General features: G+C 39.7%; 1 protein-coding gene across 1 annotated transcript in view; it reads right to left on the minus strand.

Moving 5' to 3' along the window:
- Nucleotides 1-20415, minus strand: part of LOC122789789 (multidrug resistance-associated protein 5-like) — a 464322-nt gene that overhangs the window by 30873 nt on the left and 413034 nt on the right. The window contains exon 26 of the mRNA XM_044057231.1: nt 7475-7553. Coding sequence (XP_043913166.1) covers nt 7475-7553 — 79 coding nt within the window. The remainder of the gene's footprint in view (nt 1-7474; nt 7554-20415) is intronic.

Below are 20415 nucleotides of genomic sequence, written 5' to 3' on the forward strand. Positions count from 1 at the left end.
TCTCTGCATTGCCCTTTGGCTTATCTACTGTGCCCAGAGTGTTTACGAAATGCCTGGCATCAGTAATTGCATTCTGCAGACTTCAAGGAATACAAATATACCCATATCTGGATGGCTGCCTGATCCAAGCGGACAGCAAGCACATACTTCTGAAACACCTGGCCTTTGTAATAAAATTGTTGAACTTTCTGGGATACACAGTCAACAAAAAGAAATCAAAACTAATACCCTCTCAAACAATAATTTTCCTGGGTGCCAGCTTGAATACAAACACCCAGATGTCCTACCTCATGCCAGAGAAGCAAGGGCAACTATCTCAATACTTCAGAAAAATGGCAACCTTCACCAGGCTGACTGCAAGGAAAGTCCTGCAGGCTCTGGGATTCATGGCATCTTGCATCCTACTGATCCCATATGCAAAGCTGCATATGAGGAAACTTCAATGGTAACTAAAAAACTTATGGTCTCAACACAGCCACAGTTTGGAAACAATTATACCAATAATTCCATGTCTGCAAAAGGAATTTCTGTGGTGGGCTCAAGCATGCCAAAGAAACATAGGTCTCCCTTTCTGCATGCCTCAAGCAAATCAAATCATCACTACAGACACCTCGGACTACGCCTGGGGGGCGAACATGACAGATCAGTGCATTCAGGGCAAATGGTCCCAAAAAGAGAAGCACCTACACATCAATCAAAAGGAAATGCTAGCAGTAAAAAATGCTATTGTGGCCTTCAAAGACCTACTGCATCCAGGTCAGCTATTGATAAGGACAGACAATACCACAGTGATGTGGTACATAAACAGGGAGGAACTCATTCATACCCCCTGTGCAGACTAGCCATATCCCTTTGGAACACGGCTCTGGAATTGCAAATCCAACTTCAAGCACAATTCCTGCCAGGGGGGGGAAACACGCTGGCAGACAACCTAAGCAGAAATATGACAGATCCACACGAATGGAAGTTGTATCCTCAAGTTTTCGCAAAGATAATTCAGGCATGGGGACAGCCAGACATAGATCTCTTTGCTACCCACAAAAATTACCAACTGAAAAATATTTTGCTCAAGGACCTATCATCCACAGGCCTGGAAAGTGGACGCACTTTCTTTCAATTGGACAACATTGACAGTCTATGCCTTTGCACCTCTTCCTCTGCTGCCCAAAGTTCTATTAAAAGCCAGAGCAGAGAGGCCAAAGATGATTCTGATTGCTGCAGACTGGCCAAGACAACACTGGTATCCACTTCTGAAGAGCCTGACGCATTCCCCCCCATGGATCCTGCCTCTAGTGCCTCTTCTGTTGACCCAGCACAGCTTCAAAACTCTTCACAGTCAGCTAAAAACCCTCAATCTAGCAGTCTGGAGGATTCCTTGATTTACCAACAGACCCTCCTCTCCAAGGAGGTGCAGGATGTCATCTTGGAGGCCAGAAGACCTTCAACTAGAAAAGCCTACTCTGCCAAATGGAAACGGTTTTGTGCCTGGAATCAGAAAAAGGGCCAGAATCCTTGGGTTCTAAATTTACCTCAAATATTACAGTACCTATCTGAGATGTTAAACAGTGGACTTTCCTTCTCCTCCATCAAGATCCATGCTTCAGCCATTTCTGCACAATACAACACTGATCCTCCTTTATTCTCTCATCCTCTCTTAAGACAGTTCCTCAGAGGGGCTAAGAATATAAAACCCCCAAGGAAACCACCAGTACCTGCTTGGGACCTCAACTTCATTTTAGAAAAACTGACTCTGCCTCCGTTTGAGCCAGCTGCCTCAACAGAACTACAATATTTGTCATGGAAAACAGCCTTCCTTCTGGCTATCACCTCAGCACGCAGGGTTTCGGAGCTACAAGCCCTCATGGCAGTGCAACCTTTCATCATTTTCCATCAGGACAGAGTTTCCTTACGAACTAACCCTTCCTTTATGCCAAAGGTAGTATCCAGTGTAGCCTTGAATCAGACTATACACTTATCTACCTTTTATCCTAACCCACAAAACAAAGGGGAAAGACTACTACACTCCTTGGACATTCACAGACAACTTCGTTATTATTTGGACAGGACAAAGCCATTCAGAAAATCAGAGCAACTCTTTGTGTCCTATGCTACAGACAATCTCAAAATGGATAGCCCACTGCATACGCTTTTGTTACTCATTTCATGGAAAAACTGTACCTACAAGCATCAGATCTCACTCCGCAAGGGCCACAGCTACCTCTGCAGCTTTCCTCAGGGGGGTTCCTACCAAGGATATTTTGGGAGCAGCCACTTGGAGTTCTGTGCACACTTTCTCCAAGCACTATCACCTTCCACTATACTCTAAATCTAGAGCAGGCTTTGCCACAGCAGTCTTGCAGGGCATCCTTGCTCCTCCTAGTTCCACTTCGTGCCTGCCACCCCTTTTTAGCTTTGGGATTCTACCCATCTGTTATGACTGCAGCTGTATGCACGATGAACATAGTACAGTTTTGTACCTACCATAAATGTAGATGTTCGAGTGCTAATACAGCTGCAGTCCAGGTTTCCCTCCCTCCATCCCCTCTTGGGACAGGCCTTATGACAAACACCTCCTCATACAACCTGATTGGGGTATTCTTTATGGTGTATTTGCTTGCAAACTACTGTTTTTTGATTATATTTCATTGTATTATTACATGAGTTTATGTTTTTCCTTCCTTCTGGGGGCAACTGACATCAGGGGCAAGAAAAACTGAAGAAAATGGCGTCGGCTGGTTCCTTTATACCCCTGCCGCACTGACGTCAGGGAAGAAGTGACGACAACCGACACCAGACCTAGACTTTGGAATTCGGCCGACCGAGGACCCGCCTGACGGCAGGATAACCCATCTGTTATGACTGCAGCTGTATTAGCACTCGAACATCTACATTTATGGTAGGTACAAAACTGTACTTTATATAGTAGTGATCTAGTCTCCTTGGATAACAATGAGGCATAGTTAGATTTAATTTGAATAGTTCTGGGGTGTGTGTGGTGGTCTAGTATTAAGAGGAAAGTTGAGTTAAAGTATGATACAACGTCATCCAAGTTAAGTGTTTCTAAGGGGTGGCAGTTACAACTTGATAGCGTGGTAGTAAAGCTATTGGGGTTAAAGAATGTTTTACTTCTTATCTGTTGGTAGATGGTAGATTTTACTATAAAGGTTTGACTTCTGATTAGGTAGGTTGGGAGGTGGTCACTAAGGCTGTCAGGGGAGACAGTTTTACTAATACTGTCTGGTTTGTTTGACGATATCCAATCGAGTATTGATTCTCTTTTTTGTGTTTTTTATTGACTCTGGTTGGGTGGTGGATATGTTGAGAGAACCTGCAAAGGTTTAAGAAGTTAGTAGGTTTAGAGGAGTTGCAAGTTTGCCAGTCAATATTAAAATCCCCTAATATTATGGTCTCTTGTGGTAGTGACATAGACGCCCAGTTAAGTAAGTTTCCTACTGTGTCAATATTATTACCTGGTGGAAGGTAGCAGCCAATTAGGTTAATAGTTTTGTTGCTCAGGTGTAGTTTAGTATTAATTCGACTGTTTTTAGTGTAGGTAATGGAAGGCTTATTATTTCTATGTTTAACTGGTTCTTAAATAAAACTGCAATGCCTCCGCATTTTCTTTTGGTTCTGTCATTACACCAGGAGGAATTAATTCATTGTTAGTCACTTCTGGTTTCAGCCATGATTAAGTAAACAATACAATATAGAGAGAGTAGTGGGAGAGGTGTGTATAGGTTGGAGATTTTGTTTGTTATGCTTCTGATGTTAATGTTATGTATGAGCAGGTCAGAGGGCTTTCTGAGAAGATGTGTAGTGAGGTGGGTTGGGATTTGTGCTGTTGGGTGTTTAAGTGTAGTGTTGGGACCGGGGTTTGGTGTACATCATCACAAAGGGGTATTTTGGATATGAGTTGTATTATGCTGTATAATAGGTTAGTAATACGCATGTGGTATTTTATTGTGGGAGTGCTGGTCTGGCTTGCTGGAAGTGGATAGGTTCTGATTAGCTGAAATGGAGGAATGTGAAATATGGAGGGATGAAGGTAGACTTTGGCTTGAATATTAGGAGTAATGATAGAGTTAATGGTGGCATGGTGTGGAGGTGTTCTGGGATTAGTGAAATAGTAGGATGTAGCTTGTGCTAGTAAGACAAGGGTTACTGAAGTTAGTAGATTAAGTAAAGACATAGCTGAACTAGAGTTGTGTGTGGATGTGTGTGGTGAGTGATTTATTGGTGGAGTGTGTAGTGGTATTAGTAGGAGGGATAAGTCTGGGGTTGGGTAAAGGAGGAAAAATGAAGAGTGTAAGTTTTTGTTGTGAGGTAGTAGCAGAAAATGTTTTTGGCCTTCGAAGGAGGGGGGTTGTAGTTGTTGGGAATGAGTGGTTGAGGGGGTGGGTGGAAGTGTCTGTTAGGTGTGTGTATGAGCTGGGGAGAACTGATTCATTCAGATGGAGAGGTGGGTGTGGTCCAAATGAATAAATGAAATGAAAGTGGGGGTTGGTGGGAATGGGGGTAGGGTAGGTGAGCAGAGTGAGCCTGAGCGTAGCAAGGGTGAATGGAGTGGGTTGACCCAGGTTCTGAAGTGAGCAAGGTGACTGAATAAAGTTATCAGTGAGTGGGAAAACACGGAAGTGTTTCAGTGCTCACTCTATTATCTAATTTCTCTTTAGTCTTTTTGTTATAAGTTGTCTTTTACAGTTACAACTGTGTAGGTGCTTAATACTTCTGAATGTGAATGTACTTGTTATACAGATGACATGATCCCCCAAGAAACTGAAGTAATCACTACAAGCAAAACAGGTTTTATTTTGTCAGTCAGTCTTCAACATGTATGTTTGTGGTTCGAGGAAGTTCAGACTAAGAGTGCTAACATCTTCAAACCAGGAGAAGCTCAAATGGAACCAGAAGCTGGTTATAAGTAAGAGTAAGGCTGCACACATCTCTCACCTTATCTTTAAACAGAAGTAAAATTATTTCTATTCTTTTCAGCTAGAAAAAAATCAGATGAAGATGGGCAAAGGAAGTCAATGAAGACATTCTAACTATGCTGACCAATGCCCCTCTAAATGGATGCAGATTCAGTTGCTTTTCCAGTCAAAGTATTGATAAACAGATATGTATCCAAAAATACATTCCTTCCATTTCAAAAAATCTGTTATTATACCTTTACACAACTGTGCACATCTACAGAGTATAACTACAGGTCCACTGCAGTCCTCTCACCCCTATCAAAAATACTTCAAAAATGTATTCATGAACAGGTTCTCCATCACCTAAATTCAAATAATCTGCTCTCTAAGACACATCATGGTTTCAGACCCCACCACAGCACAGCCACAGCCCTCCTTTACTTCCCCGAAACTATAAACCAGCACATGAACAATGGTAACTTAGTGTCAACTGTGTTCCTAGACTAAGCCAAAGCTTTTGACACTGTATCAAACAAACATGTAATCACAGAACTCTCTTCTACAGAACTCTCTCAATCCTCCCTTACAGAGTTCCTTAGCTATCTTGAAGGCAACAAGCAGTCAAATGGCAACATGACCTCTCCTCCTTTCTCCCAGTTACCGTAGGTGTCCGTCAGGGCTCTGTGCTAGGACTGCTTCTCTTCAATATTTTTATAAACAAGCTTTATACTGCCATCATATCTCTCAACTCACAGACACTGAAAATAAGAACAAAGATCCTTGAAAAGTAGGAACATCCAGCTAAAAATCTGGACATTTAATTATCACAAAATGTGAGTATCACTTAGCACACAACTCTTGCCATATCCATCCACTTCCCTCTGTTCCTCCTCCATCTCTATCCTGGTGTCCATCCACTGTCCTCTGCATACTTCCCTACATCATTTCAAGAATGGCTCCCTCCCATTGCTTTACTAGTGAAGACTGCAGCATTTAATGCCTTTCTTTTTAACAGCCTTCTCTGAAACTTTCCATCTTTGCTATGCCTGTAAATGTCTGCCCTTCCTTTCTTCCGTCTATATACCTAAAAGCCTTAGCTTCCCTCCTTGATGCCTGCTGCCCACTCCCTTACAGTTTTAGCCTTTGCGTCTCTTACCATCGTTGCTGCCTTTTTGTAACCCCTCCTCGTATTATGCCTTATACACCTTCCTAGCCCCCGCTTTCCACTGCCTATAGTCCTTACCTATTGCCTTAACTGCTGGACATTCCTATATAGCACACTGGCCTTCTTTTATTTTCCTTTTTGCCTCTTCCTCACACCTAGCACAATCCTCACTGTCAGAAGAATTAAGCTCTTTCCTTAGAAAAAATACGCAGTGGGAATGAGCACACTCAGAAAAAAACATTGAATGTTCTCAAAAGCTTCTGTTGGTACTTTTAGCAAGAGATGTAACTAGTAAGTGAAGTACAGGAAATAAGAAACCAGTTTTCCTTAAATATAACAATTCAGTTTACAATAAATGCCAGTAAGAAAAGATATGAAGTCATTAATGCCAAGCATTAAAAGCTGGAAGACAAACAATGGGAAAGCAAAGCACATCACAGCTGACTATCTATAGGCTTTGAACAGAACTGGCTTAGCGTGTGAGGTGTGCTGTCTTTCTGACCTCAGCTTCAATGTCCACTGGTCGAGACTGCACTGAAAAGATTTGGCCAAATAAATGAAACCTACAAGACATCTGTTATACAGTCAGAATAATACTTCTGACAAAAGTCATCATTATAATTAACATTATAGTATTCATGTGTATTAGCAATTCTTTTCTTTAAAATCTAATGAATCACCCATTTTAGCCCTTGATGTATATTTGTGGAAATCTGTTATACCATTGGAAATCTGTTATGCACAGCACAGAATATTTACTCCCATATGAGGTAAACAAAAAACACCCATCATTAGAACTGAAAAGTTTCTTGAGAGGTTTTGAGTTTTTGCAGTACAAACAAAATTAACATTGTGACTGCTGAATTTAAACCTTGTCTATGTATCTTATAAGTTTGGAACATAGCATTGTAAGAATACTGAAATACAAAAAAATGACAAAATAAGAGAAGTAAAATCATGGATGGGAGGAAGTTATCAGAATAGTAAGTTTTGGTTTGCACATGTAAGTTCTGAGATTCAGATAGCAAAAGTAAAAAAGTCACATGACAGAAAACATCTTAAATTTGTGAACCTTATAAGATTCAAAAAATACCATTTAAATTATTTATATGTTTTAGTAGTCTTTTATAAGCACAACTCAGTTTTGTGTTTGTTAGTGGATATTTTCTTTTATATTTTAGATATGCATGCATTGAATGTATATCTTTCTAACATTTGCTGGTAGTGTTTTATACATTCATTGTATGAGTTAAGGTCTGCTCACATATAACCTTTAAATCAGAATGCCAGTCTTATAAAAATTAAATTTATATAAAGCAGTAACAGTTTTACCTCCCAAAGTACTAGGACACAGAACTTCTTATATGATAGGTAAAAAGTGTAGACATGTACTTACACATTCTTTCATATGAGTTCTTTCTAGGACCTCCCAAATCTGCCAGTCCTCATACTGGTCCAAAGGATCCAAGTTAAACCTAAACAGAGGAGAATGGAAAAAGAGTCAGTAATTCTGAGAGCCCCGTTATGTTTAGCTACGGCTACCAAAAAGTCTCAGTATTTAATTGTTGGAAATGGCCTGACATCACACACTAAAGTGTTACTACATGCAGTCACCAACACATGCTCCGGGTACAAAATGTATATCACAAGGGTGCAAAATATACATATCTCATTTAACCATCCCATAACCATTGTGACACAAGGGAAATACTGCCAGCCCAGCTAGTTGAAATTTTGTAAATAATTACATGTCACTGTGAATATTAATATGATTTATATACAAATGTAACAAAAGGAGACACTGCCAGTCCAACTAACTGGAATTTTGTAAATAGTTATATGTCATTTGTGAATACCAGCATGATGCAATTGTTTGTGTTACCAAATGTATTACAACAATATGTTTATGTGTATATTAAACTACTGGTACAGAAGTGTGTGTTGAATAGGGTTTGTACAGTACTGAGCTTCAATGATGTATCCACAGTGTACCCTACTGGAAAAGAACAGAAATGTATATAAACGATACACCTGTGAAAAATGTATGTTTTAATAGTAGAAGCTCTCTCAGAGAGAGACTGTGCATTTTGTATTTAACTTACAAAACTTCAAGAAAATAAGTTGAAACTAAATTGTTTTATGATTGTGTTATAAAAGCTGGTTTCAATGTAGCAAGGAGACAGGATGGTTAGAACTAGGGTGCCTTCTGCATTGTTTTGTAAATGTTTTATTGTTTTATGTCTTCTAGAAACTGCAAATATCTGAATGCTATGCATTTTTCACAAGGAAATGTCAAATGCTACAATCGGGGGATTAAGCTTTTTGCCAGGTGACAAAAAGTGATGTCATCCAAGCTAACCCAGCAGTATTATTTGATATTAATTTAAGAACTCTCTCAGAGAGAGACTGTGCATTTTGTATTTTGTCTTTGACCTGGGAACATCCACTCATCATCATCGCATCTGAACTTGCCTTGTTCTGTAAGTAAGTTTCTAAAGTATAGTAACTCTTTTTAGATGAAGTTAGGGATATTGTAAAGATTAGTTTAGATGCTTTCTGTATTTATTTGTGACTGTCCTGCAGTGTTGTTTTAAATATTTCCTGTGATTTTGAACTCTGAAGTAGCTGTGTTTGTGTACTGAGTATTGTCTTGTTTATTTATTATTAAATATATTTAAACCTATCTTTGTGGCTGATGTTTGCGAGAAATATTTAAGCTCTTAACGTACTTGCATATGTATTTGGTGACACTGTACAGGCCACTCCTAAATAGTCTTGCAAGTCTTGGTCAGACTACCATTTGGATAATAGTAACATTACATCAGTCACCCTTTGTAAGGGCCTTATAGTAGCTGATAAGTAGGGGTTGGTGGCAGTGGAAACTACCTTATAGTCTGTGCCGAAGAGGCCATAACTAATAAACCTGTGCCAGCCTTCTGCAGGTGTGGATTTGTGTTTGTATATAAACCAAATTTCACAGTGTGCGTGTGTCAGCTACTTGGCCAGGGACACAAAGCACTGGTTCAACAAAGAGAGTGCTGGAGGTCTTGCTTTGGCCCTTTAGCTGAGATCTTAACCCTATAGCTGTGCCAGTGGAGAGTCTTATTGGGGATCTGGAGAAAGAGGGAGAAACCCACCACAGACTGACTGGGATCTCTGTGTGTGCTCTTAAGGGAAACTGCACTTTACTGTGTGTGTACTTACCCTCCCAGTCTATACATCCCCTAGCTGTTGCCAGTGGTAAGTACTGATGCTGCAAAAACAGGAATGCAGGCAAGAGGGCTTGAGGCACACACACAGTAGTAGTTTCCAAAGTTTATTCTTCAGACTTTGCTTCAAACAGACGATAAAAATTAAAAACAGTAACCATAAAGTGCTTTTCGTTTCACCCCTTAGTGAGACTTCATCAGACAGTTGTAACAAGAATGTTTCAAACAGTATATACACGTTCAAACCACGTCAACTTCCTCCAAGCAAAAGGCAAACCACCCCCAAGGTAAGCAGGAAAGAACAATTAACCCATTGTATGTTTCTTAAATCCAGCTTCTTGTAAAACAAGTATGTATGCAGTAAATATATTTGTATATGTGTAAATATAAATATAGCTCATCAGTTCAAAAACACTCTTAAAATACCTTTTAAAAGTATATTCAGAAATATTTAAAAACCATGCTAACATTAAAACCAATAGTTAAGGTAACAGTAAAAAGTGAGAAGTCAAGAATGAAGTGTAAAATTGAAAACAGTATAAAATAAAATACTTTACCGCTGTGTGAAAAAGTATTAAAATCTTAAATAACTTTCAATAGTAGTTAATAATGGCAGCTCTAAAAAGTAGGATGAAGAAATATATAACAAAACACTTATATTAGCCCCATGTTGTCTGAATTTATAACCATCAAGCTAAAAAGCTATAAAGACTGGAGCAGAGAAAACCATCCTTTAAAAGACGTCCAGTGAATATGATAAAAGATGAAATGAGAGTGTACACATTCACATAAACAACTCTAAATGCAGACACATTAATGTGTAGATAACAACTAAGTGAATGTGAATAGCCATGTATATGTATAAACATGTATATACCTAACTAAACAAATAAGTACATTTTTGACTATTTAGATAAATATTTAACATACCCTGTTTAAGCAAAAATGTGAAACCTTTCTTGCAGGCTGAAGTGAAGAAGGTATATATTCACCTCATTAAACTCTTCAGTTTAAGGAAGCAAGATATGGAATAAACTTCATTCAGTCCTGGCGCGTAGCAGGCCCTGGTACGAAGTTGCCATATTAATTCCAGTTTTTCTAGGAATAACGAACCTGGTCAATCACTCTAAATTTAAAAGAGTGTAATGGGAAAGCACTCACATGTCCAGCCAGGGCATTTTCCTGCTTTGATGTTCTAATGCTATAAAGGTGTTCGTAAACCCTTCTTTCTTTTAGTTTCCTGTCCGACTTCCCAATATAAAAAGCTGGGCAGGCTTGACATTGGGCCAAATAGACTATACTTTTAGTATTACAGTCAAATTTCCCCTTTGACGCATATTGCACTCCTCTGATCGAGAAGTTGACCACAATCTCCATGAAGGGACATTGGGGGCACATGCTACACTTTATCATCCCTTTCCTCCTGCTTCCAAAACTGTCTTCCTTCCTAGTCTGTAATAAGCTTTTTAAATTCCTACCATGTCTAAAAACTACTCTAGGGGGGTCCTTCAATTTAGCATGTAAATTGTGGTCAAGGACTATTAAATCCCAGTTCTTGTTAACGATGTCTTTGATATCATAACGATTGCTACTAAAAGTAGTAATAAAAGTGGACCTACTAAAGGAGCATCATCATGAACCATCCGAACTTGGCTGATTTCCATTTGTTCCTCATTAATTTTAACCCCCAGTATAGGTTGGTACATGCCCCTACGCCTCTTGTTTTGTACTTCTCTTACCAGTTCCCTAACCATAGGTAGAGGGTATCCCCTCTTGATAAACATATCCTGAAGTTGATTACATTCTAGTAAAAACTCGTCTTGTGTGGAAACAATCCGAGCTGCTCATACCAGTTGGCCTTTTACCACTGAACGCTTTTTAAATAGTGGATGACAACTGTCAAAATGTAAAAAAGCATTTGAGTAGGTATCTTTCCTGGAAATATGAGCTGTATAGCAACCATTAATTAGGTCCTTTTTTAAGTCAACATCCAGGTAAGCTATTATTTACATGTGGAAAGTATATGTGAACTGTAAAAAAACAGTGGTATTATTGAGGTATGTCACTAGATTGTTAGCGTCCACCTCATCACCCTTAAAAAACATAAAGATATCGTCCACGTATCTTGTATAAAAGTGTATTTGGCTTCTAATTTCAGGTACATTTAAAATAAACTCCCTTTCCCAAGAAGCCATCACTAGGGTGGCAAAGCTGCCTCCACATGGGGAGCCCATTTCTACACCAATGGACTGGACGAAAAACCTGTTGTTGAAGGTAATATAATTATTAGACAACACTATGTCCAACAGTTCAGTGAGCAGAGAAATTAAACTTCTAGGGGCTTCCAGTTCTAGCAGTAACAGGCTGAGGCGTTCTACACCCTCAACATGTGGGATGGACGTATACAAATCTTTAACGTCTATAGTTAGGAAATTGAAGCCCTCATTAAACTGTAAATCCTGTATACTCTTTAAAAAGGACCATGAGTCCTTGCAGATCTGTTGTTGTAATTTTACATATTTCTGCAAAAAATGGTCAATATATATTTGGCTAATGGGTAAGTGATGCTATTCCTGGAATCCACAAGAGGTCTCATTGGTGGGTCCAAGACATTCTTGTGGATCTCTGGGATGCCAAACCTAGTTGGAATTCTAGGTACTGGCATGCATAACAAACTGTATATATCCATGTCAATCCTTGCCTCAATAAACAGTTCTTCTAAGTTAGCACGAATTCTCCCGTAAGCGATATTTAATTTGTTACGGGACACCTCCATGTATGCTTCAGTCATTACTATCCTTTCCATTCTATTGACATATTCATCATTATTCATTATAACCAGTCCTCCACCCTTGTCAGGTTGCATCACCCTCACCTGTGACTGTTGAACTAAATTAAGTGCTAGTTCTTCTTCCTTAGTAACGTTGTGACCCTTCCCTTTACTTTGATTTTGTACACAAATGCAATTGAATAAGTCCACTTCACAAGCATGTTCAAACATTGTTAATGTCAGGTGTAGTGGGGGGCAATAGGTACTACGTACATAGAACGGATTCTGAGGTTGTTGTCTAGCCCCAGACAAGTAACTAAAGTTAAGCTTCCTTGTGAATAATTTTAAGTCAATTATAGTTTAAGCAAAGGAGGCTTTGTGAAATGGAACAAAGGTTAATCCTTTCGCATGTTTGAACATGTTTGTGAAGTGGACTTATTCAATTACATTTGTGTACAAAATCAAAGTAAAGGGAAGGGTCACAATGTTACTAAGGAAGAAGAACTAGCACTTAATTTAGTTCAACAGTCACAGGTGAGGGTGATGCAACCTGACAAGGGTAGAGGGCTGGTTATAATGAATAATGATGAATATGTCAATAGAATGGAAAGGATAGTAATGACTGAAGCATACATGGAGGTGTCCCGTAACAAATTAAATATCGCTTACGGGAGAATTCGTGCTAAATTAGAAGAACTGTTTATTGAGGCAAGGATTGACATGGATATATACAGTTTCTTATGCATGCAAGCACCTAGAATTCCAACTTTGTTTGGCATCCCCGAGATCCACAAGAGTGTCTCGGACCCACCAATGAGACCTCTTGTGGATTTCAGGAATAGCATCACTTACCCATTAGCCAAATATATTGACATTTTTTGCAGAAATATGTAAAATTACAAAAACAGATCTGCAAGGACTCATGGTCCTTTTTAAGGAGTATACAGGATTTATAGTTTAATGAGGGCTTCAATTTCCTAACTATAGATGTTAAAGATTTGTACACCTCCATCCCACATGTTGAGGGTGTAGAATGGCTCAGCCTGTTACTGCTAGAACTGGAAGCCCCTAGAAGTTTAATTTCTCTGCTCACTGAACTGTTGGACATACTGTTGTCTAATAATAATATTACCTTCAACAACAGGTTTTTCGTCCAGTCCATTGGCGTAGTAATGGGCTCCCCATGTGGAGCCAGCTTCGCCAACCTAGTGATGCCTTCTTTGGAAAGGGAGTTTATTTTAAATGTATCTGAAATTAGAAGCCAAATACACTTTTATACAAGATACCTGGACGATATCTTTTTGTTTTTTAAGGGTGATGAGGTGGAAGCTAACAATCTAGTGACATACCTCAATAATACCACTGTTTTTTACAGTTCACCCATACTTTCCACATGTAAAGAATAACTTACCTAGATGTTGACTTAAAAAAGGACCTAATTAATGGTTGCTATACAGCTCGTATTTTCAGGAAAGATACCTACTCGAATGCTTTTTTACATTTTGACAGTTGTCATGCACTATTTCAAAAGCGTTCAGTGGTAAAAGGCCAACTGGTACGAGCAGCTCGGATGGTTTCCACACAAGAGGAGTTTTTACTAGAATGTAATCAACTTCAGGACATGTTTATCAAGAGGGGATACCCTCTACCTATGGTTAGGGAACTGGTAAGAGAAGTACAAAACAAGAGGCATAGGGGCATGTACCAACCTATACTGGGGGTTAAAATTAATGAGGAACAAATGGAAATCAGCCAAGTTCGGATGGTTCATGATGATGCTCCTTTAGTAGGTCCACTTTTATTACTACTTTTAGTAGCAATCGTTATGATATCAAAGACATCGTTAACAAGAACTGGGATTTAATAGTCCTTGACCACAATTTACATGCTAAATTGAAGGACCCCCCTAGAGTAGTTTTTAGACGTGGTAGGAATTTAAAAAGCTTATTACAGACTAGGAAGGAAGACAATTTTGGAAGCAGGAGGAAAGGGATGATAAAGTGTAGCATGTGCCCCCAATACCCCTTTATGGAGATTGGGGTCAACATCTCGATCAGAGGAGTGCAATATGCGTCAAAGGGGAAATTTGACAGTAATACTAAAAGTATAGTCTATTTGGCCCAATGTCAAGCCTGCCCAGCCTTTTATATTGGGAAGTCGGACAGGAAACTAAAAGAAAGAAGGGTTTACGAACACCTTTATAGCATTAGAACATCAAAGCAGGAAAATGCTGTGGGTAGACATGTGAGTGCTTTCCCATTACACTCTTTTAAATTTAGAGTGACTGACCAGGTTACGAGTGATGGAAGGGGTGGCCCTAGTGTGAGTGCTTTCCCATTACACTCTTTTAAATTTAGAGTGATTGACCAGGTTATGAGTGATGGAAGGGGTGGCCCTAGTTCATTATTCCTAGAAAAACTGGAATTAATATGGTAACTTTGTACCAGGGCCTGCTACCCGCCAGGACTGAATAAAGTTTATTCCATATCTTGCATCCTTAAACTAAAGAGTTTAATGAGGTGAATATATACCTTATTCACTTCAGCCTGCAAGAAAGGTTTCACATTTTTGCTTAAACAGGGTATGTTAAATGTTTATCTAAATAGTCAAAAATGTACTTATTTGTTTAGTTAGGTATATACATGTTTATACATATCCATGGTTATTCACATTCACTTAGTTGTTATCTACACATGAATGTGTCTGCATTTAGAGTTGTTTATGTGAATGTGTACACTCTCATTTCATCTTTTATCATATTCACTGGACGTCCTTTAAAGGATGGTTTTCTCTGCTCCAGTCTTTATAGCTTTTTAGCTTGATGGTTATAAATTCAGACAACATGGGGCTAATATAAGTGTTTTGTTATATATTTCTTCATCCTACTTTTTAGAGCTGCCATTATTAACTACTATTGAAAGTTATTTAAGATTTTAATACTTTTTCACACAGTGGTAAAGTATTTTATTTTATACTGTTTTCAGTTTTACACTTCATTCTTGACTTCTCACTTTTTACTGTTACCTTAACTATCGGTTTTAATGTTAGCATGGTTTTTAAATATTTCTGAATATACTTTTAAAAGGTCTTTTAAGAGTGTTTTCGAACTGATGAGCTATATTTATATTTACATATATACAAATATATTTACTGCACACATACTTGTTTTACAAGAAGCTGGATTTTTAAAGAAGCATACAATGAGTTAATTGTTCTTTCCTGCTTACCTTGGGGGTGGGCTTGTCTTTTGCTTGGAGGAAGTTGATGTGGTTTGAACTTGTATATACTGTTTGAAACATTCTTGTTGCAACTGTCTGATGAAGTCTCACTAAGGGGTGAGGCGAAAAGCCCTTTATGGTTACTGTTTTTTATTTTTATCATTAGTTTGAAGCAAAGTCTGAAGAATAAACTTTGGAAACTACTACTGTGTGCGTGCCTCAAGCCCTCTTGCCTGCATTCCTGTTTTTGCAGTTACCTGTTTCAGTATTCCAAGTAAGGATTGAGGTTCCTTAATTACCGGGACAGTGCAGGGGCATCACAATCATTACCACAGCAGCTGCTTCTTTCTTTTGCTGAAACTTTTTTAAAACATCACCTTCAGCAATAATTTTCTGTCATTTCAGTGTATGCAAGTAACTTCCTTTTTGTGCCACGTTCACTTGAGTACTTAGACAAGTAATATACAGTTTTGTCTGTTTAAATGGAATAGGAACATGTGACTTGTTAAAGCCAATATTTGTTCTGGTCAAGGAGGCCTAAAGGTTGCCATGCAATCAGCAGCCAGTGACTTGTAAACATCAGAATGAAGCCACTTCAGATAGAATGAGAAACCCAAAGTGATGCAAACCAGTAATCATTTCAACTGATCAGCAATTATTATTTTATTTATTTTTATTTATTCATTTGACACTTGTTTACCAGGAAAGTCTGAACTAGCCTAAAAGTGTCCCTTCTTAGTAGAGCCCCAGGGAGAAAAGTTCCACAACTATCTGAAATAGCAATACAGTCAGTAAATCAATAGCTATTAAAATTGCAAAAGTTTCCTAAAATACATTCATATAATTTGAAACAAAGTATTACATAAAATAAAACTAAGCTAACTGCTGATCAGCTACACTATTTTTTCACTCACTGATGGCAACACAGATTGATGAAAAGTATATTTCTTTATATGTATATGTATATGGATAGATATATATATATAGATTTATACAGATAGATTTATCTAGGGGCCTACTTTAAAACATCAGCTTACCGGAACATCGACTTTCAAATCATTGAGATGACAACACTGAAACTTCAGATTGCCAAACTCCTGGAATGTCGCAATTTCACTCTGGGAAACTAACCACTGGGCCACCAATGACTACAATATGAGCAGAAGCAAACTAAACCCACCAACGTGGGGGGCTTTGCCTCCCACGCCCCCCACACACACCCCCAACTATATATACACCAACTCCGAGATCGCACTACAGTGGAGAACAGGGCTGACCATGGTGGCCTAGTGGTTAGTTTCCTGGAGTGAAATTGCAATGTTCTGGGAGTTTGGCATTCTGAAGTTTCAGTGTTGTCATCTCGATGATTTGAAAGTTGGCATTCCAATAAGTCGATGTTTCAAAATAGGCCCAACACAGCTATATACTTTTTCAGAGCCCACAACACACAAATGCAGACATTAATAGTGAACTCCCCTGACCCCTCCAGTATCAGGAACAAAGAGGTAATCCTTTGTTCCATGGCCAGGACAGAACCTGCACTATTCACTGTAAATCAGAGGCTCAACTCTCAGATAAACTCTTCTGTCCCAGAAACTGCCATATGACTTCTCGGGAATGCAGAAGAGTGCACTACAAAACACTGTCTCCTGTCTTCTTTTCTGAAAATGGAGACCGCTGCCTCAATTTGACAGACCAGAAGCCCAATACTGAAAAGGCATATATCAATGACACTCAGACAATGTCCACTGTCTTCAACATTTCTGAATGAATCTAATCTCTTCATACAGCTCTGTTACGGCAGACATGGTAAACCAGCTCAGTGACCTCATCATAACTGCTCTGTGCCATACAGGGGGACATCCAAACACCACAGAAAATATAAAGAATAGTGGAAAGTGAAGTTGGAAAAACCTAACAAGAGAAGAAAGAAATTATGGTTCAAGTATAGGAACTGGCCGGGACAACAAAATAAGTATCAGGAAGTGCACAGTGGTTTTAGGAAACTGGTAAAGAAAAAAGCTATGACTGACAGCATCCAATACTGTAGAAAATAAGAAAGCTCAATTTACATAAATAACGAATTATAGAAAAGATGCTGATAGTGGAATTAGTATTATAAAAGATGATACTTTGAATACAAATAAAACTCAGTTGGTATCTATATCTTCAGAGAAATTTTCAGAATTGTCAAAAATGAAAAAAGAAATTCTGACAACACTAGATCAGATGTTGTCTATTCCATCCATCCTCAGTGTATGGGTAATTCAGATTCAATTGTTTCCAATTTACGCCACTCTCAGACTTTGGGTCTAAGGCCTAGGCTCCTCCCCTTTCCAATAATCCCCTCCTTGTACTCAACTACCTCAGATCTCATTTGCTACTCGATTGCTATAGGTGTAGATCTCTTGACTCTGTGCTAGGAGTGTCAAATAACTGGATTATTTCATTCTATTTCCCTTTAAGGCAGTATCGTTCCTGTTAATACTTCTAACTCCTCTCCCCTACCAAAACAAATTCTCTTTACTTAGCATGTACTTGGGGTAGTTTCCCTCATTTCTTAGCTGTTAAGATTTTCTGATGTCATATGGTCGCCTGTCTCACTCTCTAAGGTGTACTGCGGGTTGCTGTTCTTGTCACTGTTGTTGTTCTTGTAACTTAATTTTTGTGTTTTTTGTGGTCTAGTCTTGTTCTTTAGTGACAAGATGGAGGAAAAGCCCTCCAGCTTTAAAAAATGCATCCCCTGGGGGCATAATACCCAAAACCTGGATGCCCATACAAAATGAGTGTATTGCTTAGGGGTCTCACATTTTGATGAAGACTGCTGTATCTGTGCTATTACTGAGAGGTGCAACAAAAGTGTACTTAAGGGGCTTCTCCCTACCACAGTGGGAGAAGTGCTCACCTCACAGTCATCCTCATTTCTTCCACTTCAGCTTGTGAAAACTTCTGATAATGGGGAGATGAGTAAGGAAAAAGGAAGGAGGAGCAACACAAGCAGAAACATATGGAGATGGACTCCTCTAGGAAACCTTCTCCAGATTGACCGGGTTGGTCTAGTCTGGTGCCAAAGATCCCCAAGCTATCTGATCCATCCTCAGTTCTGGTGACTGACAGGCTCAAGTCTCCCATTCCTCTGCTCCCATGGTCCAGTTTCTCCCTGGAAACTAATTAGCCCCTGGCTCATATCACATTTCCAACAAAGTCCCTTCACTGGATGTCATGATCATGTTCTACGGCATCATCCCTAACATCAGTGCAGTTCTCCAGCAGTCTTTCCCAAGTGGATGTGAGTAGAATGATGAGGAACTTCCAGAGGAACCAAATCCATATGAGGGTCCTCCTGTCTGCGACCCCTGCTGCAGGCTTGAGACATGCTCCTTCTTCCCCCAGATTATCATTCCTTCCCTGATCAGACATTCGGGTTCAGGGCAACTGAATCCAAACAAATCTCAGGGTTTGGCCATCTCAGATCTGAAGGATATGAGTTTGTCAGTGCTGACCATTTCACTGACCCAGTCAACTCAGAGTGCCTCGGACTTCGATGGATCTTAAAACTGAGGGGGGGGGTTCAATACCTGGGGACTACCACGGTCAGGGTCAACTCTGGAAGTTTTGGAGACATCCCTCCCTCTCAGCACTTTGGCCCTCAACAACTCAGCCCTCACATCAGCTTCTGAGCTAAGTCAGACGGCTTCTTGGAGCCTGCCTTTATCAGGATTCTACAATTCTACAGGGGCAGCATTGGTACCAGTCTCAGAATCAGCATTTGAGGCCTTCAGGAGAGTGTTCTCACAGTCTAGGGAGCAGGTTTCTCTTCCCTGCTCTGATCTTCCTTTGCCCCGATAGAGCTTTTCATGTCCTCTCTCCTGGCTTCCTGTCATGTCAGGACAGCCAGGCTTTTGGAGTCATGAAACAGTTCACACTGTAAACTCCCCATCTACTTCTGAATCTTCCCCAGAGCTTCCCACTAGAAAGGGTTACCAAAAACATGAGTGTGAAAGGAGGCATGTGGACTCCCCTCAGGAGTCCATTACCAAAGATACTGATTTTGATGAGGAGGAGAGGCTCTCCAGGATCCTCAAACTATTCAGACAAAAAATGGGTTGGTCCACTTGATATCTCCTTCCAGAAGGAATCAATACTCCTCAAGGTTTTTGCGGCTAGCCCAACCACCTCTTGAGTGGTCCTTCCCATTGATGAATTGGTTGACCTGGTTTTGAGGTGGCCATGGAAGGATCCAAATGTGATTGAACTGATCTCCTGAAAAACTGGCAAAATTCTACTTTTTCCTGCAGCTAGGCCCTTTTAGAGTAAGAGTCTCATGGTATATTCTATGATGGTTGCAGCAGCTACCAAGAAGGAGCTCAGTTAGAAGAGGTCTACTGTCCATCCTTTTAACAGGGAGTCCAGGGTGTAGGACAGGCTTGGCAAGCAGATTAATGCTTCAGCAACATTTGCTCTCATGGCACTAAACTCTCTAGTAGATGTTACACATTTTCAGAGGGATTTGATGAAAGAAATATCCACATCTCTCTGGGTCCTTCTCTGCAGAAGATAAACAAGCAGTCAGCACACAGTTGACTACCCTCTAGTCACTGTCAAGTATGTCTAAGCACCTTATTTCTAATGCAGTCAATGTCACTTTGAGAGTGGCGGGATGCTCTTGTCCGCAAGTAACCCCCTCCCATCTCTTTATGCTTATACTCCCACTCCTCGAATATCACAGGTACTACAGAAAGCAGTGTGGAGCAAGTCAATGGTCATCCTCATTGTCCCCTTTTGGCCTCAACAAATGTGATTTCACTTTCTTTGGTCTCATCTGATTCCCCTCCATTGTGCTGGACCCAACTCGAGATCTTCTCTCTTACCCATCCGAGATGCCTCACCCTGACACTGAAGCCCTCAAGTTAAACGCATTGTTTCTCCAATTTATGTGATGGTCAGAAAGTGCAGGCTTTCAGCTCATGTAATACAAATTTTGACCACCTCTTAAAGACTCTCTACCAGAAAAGTAAACAAGAGTAAATGGAACAGATTTTTCATTTGGAGTCCAGTCAGTGGTTTAGATCTATTTTGAGCTCCTCTCGCAGCCATTTTTTCACTTTCTGGGTGGCATTTTTCATGATGGAACAAGTTA

The sequence above is a fragment of the Protopterus annectens genome, chromosome 15.part0 (genome assembly GCF_019279795.1).
Source record: "Protopterus annectens isolate FY-2018-M chromosome 15.part0, PAN1.0, whole genome shotgun sequence".
In the NCBI taxonomy this organism is placed as follows: domain Eukaryota; kingdom Metazoa; phylum Chordata; order Ceratodontiformes; family Protopteridae; genus Protopterus; species Protopterus annectens.